Below are 13,528 nucleotides of genomic sequence, written 5' to 3' on the forward strand. Positions count from 1 at the left end.
CTGGAGGATGAAGGAAGATGCTACTGCAGACTGGTGGATGGAGGACGATGCTACTGTAGACTGGAGGATGGTGGATGGAGGAAGATGCTACTGTAGACTGGAGGATGGAGGAAGATGCTACTGTAGACTGGTGGATGGAGGATGAAGGAAGATGCTATTGTAGACTAGAGGATGGAGGAAGATGCTACTGTAGACTAGAGGATGGAGGAAGATGCTAATGTAGACTGGTGGATGGTAGAAGATGCTACTGTAGACTGGTGGATGGAGGAAGATGCTACTGTAGACTGGAGGATGGAGGAAGATGCTACTGTAGACTGGAGGATGATGGATGGAGGAAGATGCTACTGTAGACCGGAGGATGATGGATGGAGGAAGATGCTACTGTAGACTGGTAGATGGAGGAAGATGCTACTGTAGACTGGTGGATGATGGATGGAGGAAGATGCTACTGTAGACTGGTAGATGGAGGAAGATGCTACCTTTTGACAATCCATGACTGTGTGGTATCAGATGATGTCCCTGGTGGGATGACCCCACTGGTGAGGTGAGTCCTGGCCTTCGGACATGTCAAGGGGTATAGATAGATACTTATTTGTATGACCCTCTATGGATGAAAGAAGGGGAGGGGTGGTCCTGAGGACACTACAGCCCATGTTTCTCCCCTTAGATACTTTTGTACTGTTATTGAGGACGTTATCCTCCATGATGGACATTGCTCTGGTTCAGTTGTGATACTCGCCCTGCATCAGGACGGCCTCTAGACACTACACCCGAAACTACATTTTCCAGTGTTCAATATTTTTCTCTGCGTTGATAAAATTTTTATATTGGAAAAGCAGAATGTTCTAGAACAAGACACTCCCACACCTGTATTCAGTTAAATTAAAGGGTTCACTTACTTTTCCTCCCCGCGCTGCGGATGATATAGGGTAACGCTGTCTCTATGATATTGTGTTTGGCTATAATTGTGACTTGGATAAGATTAGACCTCAGCTGGTATTTTGCAGATGTATGAAGCAATCAGAACCAGTAGAAGGTTCTATCCCGGAATTCTGAGCCTCACACCTCAATTACTTACCCCCAAGGGGGCACTTTCTATGTATCAATGAGTGAGGTTTTTAATTTCCCTTCCATTGCCTGGGGGCAGGATGTGACAGTGGTGATGGCTATCTGGTTATCTGCTACAGGCAGGAATTTCTAGTATTTTGAAGAAGAATTATGGGAGGTGGGGGATGGGGCATCATGGAGAGTTATCGGGGGTCATATACTTAGGTTCCGAATCACGTTTTTACGGCGGGTTACTCAAATTTTTCCGTTATGCGACGATTTTCCCTGAATTGCACCGGGATTTTGGCGCACGCGATTGGATAGTGGCGCATCGGCGCCGGCATGCACGCAACGGAAATCGGGGGTGTGGCCTACGAAAACCTGACGGATTCGGAGATGCCGCCGCATTTTAAAAAAAAAGTGTCTCTTGACACGTGCTTACCTGCACCGGCCCGGATTGGTGAAGTTCAGTGCACTCCGACGAACTTCAGCGCAGCAGCAACACCTGGTGGACGTCGGAGGAACTGGCTTAGTGAATCGCCGGAAGACCCAAATCCTCCACACAGAACGCACCGCTGGATCGCGACAGGACTGGGTAAGTAAATCTGCCCCATCCTCTTTACTGTGATGAATGAGAATAGCCACGGCAAAGGCTCACCACTGACCCCCCTCCTCTGCTAGTGGCAGCACCTAGGACTAGGGATGGATGGACACGATTAGGTTGGGTACAGTTTCTGCCCAGAAAATACAACCAGCCGAACAGCCAATCCGGCAAATTCATGCCAGGACCAGAATAGATCAGGACTGCCGGGAGTACCTAATATAATATACTGCTGTCAGGTGGGAGGTCCCGGGCTGATGGTGAAAGCTTGGCTCCACCCATCTGACAATACGGATTCAAACATAATGACATTCATTTCTCATGGATAGTAGAGGCTGTGATGCCCCCGACCCTGCGCTGACATTCGCAGCCATAGACCTACTCTATGGTCCCCGGTTTGGCTACAATTAGACGTCTGAGCTTTGCTCCAGGCAGGATTACAGTTTGTGAGGCGGAGTTCTGCAGAGACACTTCCCCCCCCCCAAGGGACCTGGTACCTCATTGGCCCATGTTAAAAGCAGATGTAACAATGTAAGAACCTAGGGTGGTCAAATCCTGCTGGTAGATTCCATCATGGTACGTGCCATATAGGAATGTATCCTGTGAAGTCATCGGAGGGTGACGCTCTATTCCTATTGAAGCCAGAGGTCTCTCTGAGACTCCCAGGACTGTCACGTAACAAAATCTGTAACACCTGTCCCCATCCCTTTAAGAGTATCAGGGTGCTCCAGGCTTCTCTGCTACATTTTAGACTGTAACTTCTCAACTGTCGTGACAGGTAATGATAGCTACCGGATGATCAAGTCGTTCCTAATCTCAGTGCCGTTTCCAAACCTAATTTGAGAGGATATGTAAGGAGGTGACCTCCACAGCAGGACTCATTTCTGCGATCTACAGACACATATACAAACAACCCCCCCCCCCCCCCCTCCAACGAGAGTATATGACCAAGTGGAAGACCTTCCTGGGCAGAAAACTGAGCCCATCGACATGGCCTACAATATGCGAGAGGACATCCGAAACTTTCCAATGCATCGAATACAAGGAAAATCAATCCAATCATTCCTGTACCGTATAGTACAGCTAGAGACCACAGCACAGATTATCTCACGATTTAAGAGAAAAAATGTAAAATTGTACAGGTCAGTTTCTTGTAATCACCTGTACTTTTACATTTTATGCAATGTTTGCCGACATCAAATAGTGAGACGCATTCAGGTGCCGGAGACATTAGGGAGCGAGACGCAGTCAGGTGCCCGAGACATTAGGGAGCGAGACGCAGTCAGGTGCCTGAGACATTAGGAAGAGAGACGCATTCAGGTGCCTGAGACATTAGGGAGAGAGACACATTCAACTTCCTGAGACATTAGGGAGCGAAACACAATCAGGTGCCCGAGACATTAGGGAGAGAAACCCATTCGGCTTCCTGAGACATTAGGGAGCGAGACGCATTCAGGTGCCCGAGACATTAGGGAGCGAGACGCATTCAGGTGCCCGAGACATTAGGGAGCGAGACGCATTCAGGTGCCCGAGACATTAGGGAGCGAGACGCATTCAGGTGCCCGAGACATTAGGGAGCGAGACGCATTCAGGTGCCCGAGACATTAGGGAGCGAGACGCAGTCAGGTGCCCGAGACATTAGGGAGCGAGACGCAGTCAGGTGCCCGAGACATTAGGGAGCGAGACGCATTCAGGTGCCCGAGACATTGGGGAGCGAGACGCAGTCGGGTGCCCGAGACATTAGGGAGCGAGACGCAGTCGGGTGCCCGGGACATTGGGGAGCGAGACGCAGTCAGGTGCCCGAGACATTAGGGAGCGAGACGCAGTCAGGTGCCCGAGACATTAGGGAGCGAGACGCAGTCAGGTGCCCGAGACATTAGGGAGAGAGACACATTCAGGTGCCTGAGACATTAGGGAGCGAGACACATTCAGGTGCACGAGACATTAGGGAGCGAGACGCATTCAGGTGCCGGAGACATTAGGGAGCGAGACACAATCAGGTGCCCGGGACATTAGGGAGAGAGACGCAGTCAGGTGCCCGAGACATTAGGGAGCGAGACGCAGTCAGGTGCCTGAGACATTAGGGAGAGAAACCCATTCGGCTTCCTGAGACATTGGGGAGCGAGACGCATTCAGGTGCCTGAGACATTAGGGAGCAAGACGCATTCAGGTGCCCGAGACATTAGGGAGCGAGACACATTCAGGTGCCCGAGACATTAGGGAGCGAGACGCATTCAGGTGCCCGAGACATTAGGGAGCGAGATGCAGTCAGGTGCCTGAGACATTAGGGAGCGAGACATTAGGGAGTGAGAAACATTCAGGTGCCTTAGACATAAGGGAGCAAGAAGCATTCAGGGTGCGTTCACACAAGGTGTTAACACCTGATTACATTGCTGTTAACATTGGGGCACATTTACTAAGGGCCTTGTGCCAGTTTTCTGAATTTGCTTGTTCAGATCATACATTTTGTGACTCGGTGATATCTAACCTGTATATGATTTTATTTGTTTATTTATACTTACATCAGTTATTTATTTCTATATCATTTTTTTTCTATTTTGCTATTTTTCAGGCCACTGGCACATTGTAACAGATCTTCTGAAAACATACAGGATCGGTCTTATAAAGACCAGACATTGTCATGACGATGACATCACAGAGAGCGATGACCTAAACCAATATGGCGGCTTTGTCAGTGGCAATCAGAAGTTTTACACCTGCGATCAATCCTAGCATCAATAGCAGGTAATACTAGCAGGTGTTTGTTGCAGTATGCAGCAAACACCCAGCCTGTATGGAGAGGACCCCCAACATACTCCCTTAACGGATGTTTGATGTATTAATAAGTCACATTGCTGAGTGAGACACAGAGGAATGATCCGTAAGATATATCAGTGTGTGTTTCACACGTTATGTCATGGCACAACAGCGAGTCGCCTCCTGATCTCGCAAATCCACAGTCAATACAAACAATTAGTACCACTGACTCAATACTTTATCTCTGCTTTCCACAGGTAAATACTTTAATTTTGTGGAATTTTTATCCATAAAACATTTTCATCTTGCGATCAGCAAATACATGTTAAAAAACTTTAGGGTACTCATCTTAATCCATACGTCCATAAACGTTAAAGAGCAATACCAGACACAATAGCAGGAACGAGACACATTCAGGTGCCTGAGACATTGGGAAATAGACACAGTCAGGTACCTGAGACAATGGGGATCAAGACACATTCAGGTACCTGAGACATTGGGGAACAAGACACAGTCAGGTGCCTGAGACATTAGGGAGAGAAACACAGTCAGGTATCTGAGACATTGGGATCGAAACACAGTCATTTGCCTGAGACATTGAAGAACGAGACATAGTCAGGTGCCTGAGACATTGGTAAAGAGACACAGTCAGGGACCTTAGACATTGGGAACAAGACACAGTCAGGTACCTGAGACATTGGGAACAAGACACAGTCAGGTACCTGAGACATTGGGAACAAGACACAGTCAGGTACCTGAGACATTCGGAACAAGACACAGTCAGGTACCTGAGACATTGGGAACAAGACACAGTCAGGTACCTGAGACATTCGGAACAAGACACAGTCAGGTACCTGAGACATTGGGAACAAGACACAAACAGGTAGCTGACATATAGGGGAATGAGACACAGTCAGGTACCTGAGACATTGAAGAACAAGACACAGTCAGGTGTCTGAAACATTGGGGAACTAGACACAGTCAGGTACCTTAGACATTGGGAACAAGACACAGAGAGGTAGCTGTGACATAGGGGAACGAAACACATTCAGGTACCTAAAACATTGGGAATGAGACACAGTCAGGTACCTGAGACATTGGGAACAAGACACAGTCAGGTACCTGAGACATTGGGAACGAGACACAGCCATGTATCTGAGACTTTGGGAACAAGACACAGTCAGGTACCTGAGACATTGGGAACAAGACACAGTCAGGTACCTGAGACATTGGGAACAAGACACAGTCAGGTACCTGAGACATAGGTAAGAGACACAGTCAGGTGCCTGAGACATTGGGAATGAGACACAGACAGGTAGCTGAGACGCTGGGAATGAGACACAGTCAGGTGCCTGAGACATTGGGATCGAAACACAGTCAGGTGCCTGAGACATTGAAGAACAAGACACAGTCAGGTGTCTGAAATATTGGGGAACGAGACACATTCAGTTTCCTGAGACGTTGGGAATGAGACACAGTCAGGTGCCTGAGACATTGGGATCGAAACATAGTCAGGTGCCTGAGACATGGGGATCGAAACACAGTCAGGTGCCTGAGACATTGAAGAACAAGACACAGTCAGGTGTCTGAAATATTGGGGAACTAGACGTAAGGTGCCTGAGACATTAAAAAATGTCTCAGAGACCCTTTCAGGGACTGGAGACATCAGAGAACTAAATATACAAAAAGTAAAGAGACATAAAGTACAATAACATTCATGTGCCAACATTGTCAAATCTTTGTATACTGAATGTCCAGGTGGGAATACTTCTTCCACTTCGGATCTCACATCTTCCTTCTGATTGAGGCTTCAGCTTATCACAAACCTCATAGCTTGAAGGACTGCGAGACTCGTAGCGACCAGTAGGGGCACAAGCACGGATTCTCCCATCTTCACAATTGGTGGAGCTGTAAGGTACAGTATGAAGAACATGATTTACATATCCTGAACATTTCTGTTAGCCTTGTCCTAAACATATTCTGTTAAACACTCTATTGTACAGGATAACACTGTATGCTATGGAATAAACACTCTATGGTACGGGGATAACACTTTATGGTACGGGGATAACACTCTATGGTACGGGGATAACACTGTATGGTACGGGGATAACACTCTATGGTACGGGGATAACACTCTATGGTACGGGGATAACACTCTATGGTACGGGGATAACACTCCATGGTACGGGGATAACACTCCATGGCACGGGGATAACACTGTATGCTATGGAATAAACACTCTATGGTACGGGGATAACACTTTATGGTACGGGGATAACACTCTATGGTACGGGGATAACACTGTATGGTACGGGGATAACACTCTATGGTACGGGGATAACACTCTATGGTACGGGGATAACACTGTATGGTACGGGGATAACACTCTATGGTACGGGGATAACACTCTATGGTACGGGGATAACACTCTATGGTACGGGGATAACACTGTATGGTACGGGGATAACACTCCATGGTACGGGGATAACACTCTATGGTACGGGGATAACACTCTATGGTACGGGGATAACACTCTATGGTACGGGGATAACACTCTATGGTACGGGGATAACACTGTATGGTACGGGGATAACACTCTATGGTACGGGGATAACACTCTATGGTACGGGGATAACACTCCATGGTACGGGGATAACACTCCATGGCACGGGGATAACACTGTATGGTACGGGATAACACTCTATGGTACGGGGATAACACTCTATGGTACGGGGATAACACTGTATGGTACGGGGATAACACTCTATGGTACGGGGATAACACTCTATGGTACGGGGATAACACTCTATGGTACGGGGATAACACTCCATGGTACGGGGATAACACTCCATGGCACGGGGATAACACTGTATGGTACGGGGATAACACTCTATGGTACGGGGATAACACTCTATGGTACGGAGATAACACTCTATGGTACGGAGATAACACTCTATGGTACGGAGATAACACTCTATGGTACGGGGATAACACTCCATGGTACGGGGATAACACTCCATGGCACGGGGATAACACTGTATGGTATGGGATAACACTCTATGGTACGGGGATAACACTCTATGGTACGGGGATAACACTGTATGGTACGGGGATAACACTCTATGGTACGGGGATAACACTGTATGGTACGGGGATAACACTCTATGGTACGGGGATAACACTCTATGGTACGGGGATAACACTCCATGGTACGGGGATAACACTCTATGGTACGGAGATAACACTCTATGGTACGGAGATAACACTCTATGGTACGGGGATAACACTCCATGGTACGGGATAACACTCTATGGCACGGGGATAACACTCTATGGTACGGGGATAACACTCCATGGTACGGGATAACACTCTATGGCACTGGGATAACACTCTATGGTACGGGGATAACACTCTATGGTACGGAGATAACACTCTATGGTACGGGGATAACACTCTATGGTACGGGGATAACACTCTATGGTACGGGGATAACACTCTATGGTACGGGGATAACACTCTATGGTATGGAATAACATTTTGTGGTACGGGGATAACTCTCTATTGTACAAAGATAACACTCTACGGTATGGGGATAACAGATAGCAGACCCGATGGTTGGGATCGGCATTTGAGTATGATTATCCGGATATATTGGCAAATTGTCTGCTGAACAGCCAATCCATCGAATAAATGCCCCTAGCAACTAGTCCTGGCTATGATTGGCCAGGGGCACCAACTTCTACACCACTAAACTACCTGCCCGCCTCATATAGGGTATGAATTATCCCTTCTAGCATCCCCTCTTTTATGTTAAAAGCCATTTATCTGCAAAAATATAAATCAAATGAGCTGAGAAGAATGATTTTTTCCTCAGCATTCTGGTAAGGACGGGAAGTGGCTGAAGAGATTTGAAGAGATATTGAGGTGTAATTCAGCCTGGAAAAATCATGTGCAACCAGGAACTCAGGATCGATAACGGCAGCAGGCTCAGGAGCGGAGGCACCCTCTAGGGGTAACAGCACGGGTGTCTGCTGTAGAGATGGCAGCCTCTCGGGCACGATCTCGCTGGTGATGAAACAAGCACACAGAACTGAGGCACAGTCACAAGGGCAACAAAACTGGGGGTTGGTGAACAAAGAGGACTGGATGCTGAAGGCCAAGATTGTGTTACTGGTAGGATGGTTGTTCCACAGCCACACATGATCCCCAAGGTCAAGAGGCTCTGCACAGGCATTTCGGTTAAAGTCCTGCTATTCTTAGGTCCACGATCTCCCTGGTGTCTGCCAGGCATTTCTGGTGTTCTTGGAGCCAGTCAGCCTGTGAGTCAGGGGCTTCCAAGCAGATGACCATGTCTCCAGAACATTACGTAGCAGGGGGTGTATCCCGTGAAGCAGTGAGTGGTGTTGTTGTACAGGTACACCACTCAGGGAGGAGTTTCGGCAAATCAGCCATTTTGGCAGGAGTCCTCAGCATGTTGATGAGGGTTTGGTTCATTTTCTTACAGAGCCCGTTTCCCTGTGGGTGATATGCTGTGGTCATTAGCTTCTTACAGCCGTAAAGAGTACACAATTTTTGGAACACTTGAGACACGAACGCTGTCCCTTGGTCCGTGAGAATCGTATCCGGACAGCCGTAAGGGAGGATGAAGCTTTTCCACAGGGCAGCCACAGTGGTTCTGGCAGTCATATTCTTGACTGGCACTGCCACCACAAACTTGGTGTAGTTGACAATAATGGTCATAGCGTACACATGGCAGGACCTACTGGACTCCAGCTTCATGTGGTCTAGGGCACAATCTCCAGGGGGTGGTGGCTCACGATGGGGTGTAAGGAAGCTCTTTGACTATGTCATTTTCCACGAGCGATGGCACAGGACGGGAGCTCCCGACACCAGGCTTCTATGTCTGGTTTCATGTTCAGTCTTCTGAGTGCCAAAGTGTCTGATACAGTTGGTCATAGGTAATAGGATCCAGAGTTCTTCTTTTCAATAGGTCCTGATGCATGCTTAGAGTCTTCCCCTGGCGCCACAGTTGAGACAAATCTCCATTAGCCCAGCATCAACAGATCCATTCCAGGTCTCAACCACTGGAAAGGTAGCTCATTACTTCCCTGATTGCTCGGCTTTTGGCCTGGAGACTATACCAGAGGTCAAGGAGAACACTCTCTGGGAATTTTGCCATACAAAACAGGCATAAAAGGCAGGCATCTCAACGTCTTCGCACTGGACCTCTTCCCTGGTCAGGGAGAGGGGAAAAGACATCCACATTGTCATTTATCCTGCCGGCCCGGTACTTGATAATAAAGTTAAAATTGGCCAGTCTGGAGGTCCACCGTTGCTTCAGTGCCCATGGCCAGGCGGTATTCAGATGCGCCAAGGGGTTGTTGTCAGTGAAGACAGTGAAGAGGGAAGCAGCCAAATAGCCTTTGAACTTTTCGTCACTACCCAAACTAACACCAAGAACTCGAACTTGAACAAGCTTTAATTTTGGTCGTTCTGTTCTGGCTCTCTTAGGATAAAGTAGTAGCTGGCAAATCCTAAGAAGCTGTTGACATCCCAGATGGTAGATGGGGTTGGCCATTCATGGACAGCTGTCATCTTCTCAGGGTCTGGCTCAATTCCATCAGCACTCACCAAGGGTATTTCACACTAGGCTGTAGCCTAGTTGTTGGAGGTGATTCTTATAGGTTTTGGAGTAGATGATGATGTCGTCCAGGTATAGTAGAACGGTCTCAAAGTTCTTGTGTCCCAAACATCTCTCTATTAACCGCTGAAAACTGCCCAGTGCTTTGCACAAGCCAGAGGGAAAGTTGTTGAATTCGGATAAGTCCAGGCTGCGAGGGATTCCTTGATTCAAGGCAGCGGATAGGCATCCTTGTGGATGATATTGTTTAGTTTTCTATAATCAACGCAGAGGCAAAGGGTTCCATCCTTCTTATTCACAAGGACCAGAGGGGCAGCACATGGACTGTGGCTCTCTCGGATGACATTGGCTGTCTTCATCTCTTGCACCAGCTTCTTCACCTCTTCGTAGAGAGCAGGAGGAATCGGCCGGTATCTCTCCTTGATAGGTGGGTGAGAGCCAGTGGGGATAGTATGCTGAATCAAGGTTGGTCTTCCCAAATTCCAACGGGTGTTTGCTGAAAGCCTGGTGATGTGCATGACAACTTCCAGGACACCTTCCATCTGGTCCGCAGGGGTGATATCATCACCCCCAATATTGAGCTCAAGCCACCAGGATTGCACAACAGGCTCGCCTTCAGCACCTTGGTTGACTTTCAGTTGTTGTGAGGCGGACAGAGAGGTTTCCACCAAGTCTTCGGGGTGAAATTATTCACAACAACTACCTACCCTATGCATCGGCAGGGTTGTTGCACATAACTCTTATTTTCAGAAGTTGACTCATTTGCATGTCATAAAACGCCTGTAATTTAGGTACATTTCCTCAGTGGCAGAGGGGGAAGACTTTTACCTTTTATCTCCGGGTATTTCAGGTGAGAGCTGTAAAATTCTGGTTTTCTTGAAATTAAATCTACCATCACAATCCATCGTGATAAACCAGAGCACTTACTCATAAATCCAGGGACTTTGACGGTGATACTTCTTCTTTAATTTTTTATACATATGCAGGAGCACTTCCCCCTTCCCACGGTGTGAGATCACATCAGGCAGAGGGAGGGGGAGGGCTGGGGGAGCAGAGGGGAGACAGTGTAACAGCCTGTGAAGAACGCAGAACAAAGGGGCTCTAGTAACACCCCCCAGAGCCCTTTAGGCTCTTTAGAATAATTTTAAAAGTAGATTTTAGAAGGAAGGAGGCCAGGCATAATAAATAGAAGAAGATACCACAGTCCTGGTGGCTGAATCTATAAGTAATGTCATAATTTTAAAATCGGATGGGTGGAGTTTGCTCCAGTGCAGGACCTCCCATCTAACAGTATAGAGCCTATGGTAAGAACTATGCTAATGAGGCTTTTGGTATTTATTGATGACTTGGGGGACTGATCGCCTTCATGTCCAGTTTAGGGTCAATGACAGAGTTTAATGCTGACCCTTAGTATGGGGATACGACTACAATGTGTGACAGCGCCATCCAGAGGTGAAAGGTCCAGGCGACTTATATAATTACATGGTGATACATAGGACACGTAGGGATAAGCTGCAAAAGCCCCAAATCCTGGACAAGACTAACATTCTATTCTATAGGATATACAATGTACATAAACCGTCTCCTCACCTGAGTTATAGACACAGCTTTGTCTTTTATCACCTGAAATCAGAAACACAATCAATTCAGAGAAGAAGACGCCATGTGACAGGTGTGAATAACGCCATGTGACAGGCCGGGGAATAACTGACACTAAACATGAAAGTGAAGATGGAAATTAGTAGAATAATAATGGACTTTACTGATTGACAGGACTCAGAGCAAATCCTCATACCCCTCTGCTGTCCCTAGGGCATCACGGAGCCCGGCCACTCATTGTGGTCCCATTCAGCCATGGCATATAAGGGGTTAACATATGCCGTCGGCCCTGGCATAGGCTGCAGATATCACCGTCTACGGTACAATTTTGTGTGATTGTGCCCAGTCATTTTTATATTACACACCTCTCAATTTTTTAGTAAATGGCTGACAGAAGCAGAAGAACGGAGGAGCAGGGAGCCGCCCGGGGCTCCACCATTCTGATAAAATTTTGGGGCAACACATCCCACAAGCTTGCCTGAAGCCGCGGAGACCAGGAGAGTCCACAGACCTGGACCAGTTGTTAAAATATGTTTTAGGAACCAGTGAGGAGCAGGATGAAGACCTACATGCTCCTTCTCTACTCCTTGGCCGGATATGGTGCGCTCCAGGCCCACTCACTTCCGTTTCCTAATGCTCTTGCTCCTTTCCTCTACCACTCACACTAAAGTAAGTAGAAGTAAAATGAGTGAAGGAGGAAGATGAGGAGAGTGTTGTGTTGTGTCCTAGCATTCAGATGCCTCCAAAATGCCAAAACTCCCCTTGTCCCTCCCGTGAAAGCAGATAGAGTTGAGTTGGGACATCCCACCCAAGACCGTGGGCAGAACCCACGCAGAAGTCGGAGATTGTGACGTGAGTATTCATTTCGACCATCAGGTCCCTTAGGTCACACATGTTGGCTACTTACCCCCCAGGTAGGCACAATTATAAAAGCTGCATCTCCTACTGGTGGTTCCCAGGACGAGTTGGTTCCCCTCCTCGATGTACTTGGTGACATAAAACACTTCATCCACGGGTATGAGCACCTCCTTCTGGGCAGGGTAGTGTGAGAACCTCTCAATGTCGGCCCCGTAGCAGGTGGAGATATTGAAGAATGAAGTGTTGCCAAATTTCTGCGCCTGCGCGATGTCCATAGAGGTGGAGGTAAACTGGCTCAGTCTAATGGGGTCCTGGGGGTCGGAGGGCGGCTCAAAGTGCACCTTACTGGTCCCTCTGTATGTGGACCAAGGCTTCCCGTCACATCTGGATCGGAGCAGACTCAGAGCCCTGGTCAGGTAGAAGTGCCATGAATGGAAGCGGAAGGAGTCGGGATGTTGCCCGTATTCCCTCACGGCCCAGTTTAACTCTTTGTAGAGGGGCGAGTCCATATAGGTATATAATAATAACGCGATGCCGTATTCATCCCGAAATCCATCAGGGAGACGGCCCAGTGAGGGCTTTGTCTGGTTCCATGTGACAGATGAATTATTCCAAGCCTTGTCCAGCTCCGGACTCTGCTCCCGCTCCTTCTTCAGTAATTCCGGAGCCACTGACTCCATCGTGTCCAGACATCCCATGTACTGATCATCAAATGCGTCCTCGTACATTCCCAGCTGGACCTGCAGACAAGACACCTGAGAGGAGAACATTACCGGGTCATCGGGGTCACCTCCATACATAGAGCTAGAGGGGGTCACACCTGCACAGGGGTAGATTAAGAAGGCCTTGGGCCATGGAACAAGAATCGAGCGACTTGGGAAAGGAGGGGGGGGTCTATTCTGTCCTTTAGTTCTGCAGCTTTTAAAGAGCCTTCAATGGTCCCAGTAGGACCATGCATATGTGTTGAGAGCTTGAGGATTTCATGGCTAGAAGTCCTCCTCTGTATTATCTCTACAGGGCAG

At 48.0% G+C, this 13,528-nt stretch overlaps 1 protein-coding gene across 3 annotated transcripts in view; it reads right to left on the bottom strand.

Annotated features, from left to right (window-relative positions):
• Positions 1-4,650: 4,650 nt before the first annotated feature.
• LOC140117164 (ecto-ADP-ribosyltransferase 5-like) overlaps positions 4,651-13,528 on the bottom strand; it is a 32,264-nt gene continuing 23,386 nt past the window's right edge. For all 3 annotated transcript variants that reach the window (XM_072133649.1, XM_072133648.1, XM_072133650.1), the window contains exons 3-5: positions 12,556-13,261; positions 11,640-11,672; positions 4,651-6,313 (exon numbers count right to left, since the gene is read on the bottom strand). In XM_072133649.1, coding sequence (XP_071989750.1) covers positions 6,216-6,313; positions 11,640-11,672; positions 12,556-13,261 — 837 coding nt within the window. In that variant the 3' untranslated portion in view covers positions 4,651-6,215. The remainder of the gene's footprint in view (positions 6,314-11,639; positions 11,673-12,555; positions 13,262-13,528) is intronic.

This window comes from Engystomops pustulosus, chromosome 2 (assembly GCF_040894005.1).
Source record: "Engystomops pustulosus chromosome 2, aEngPut4.maternal, whole genome shotgun sequence".
Taxonomy (NCBI): Eukaryota; Metazoa; Chordata; class Amphibia; order Anura; family Leptodactylidae; genus Engystomops; species Engystomops pustulosus.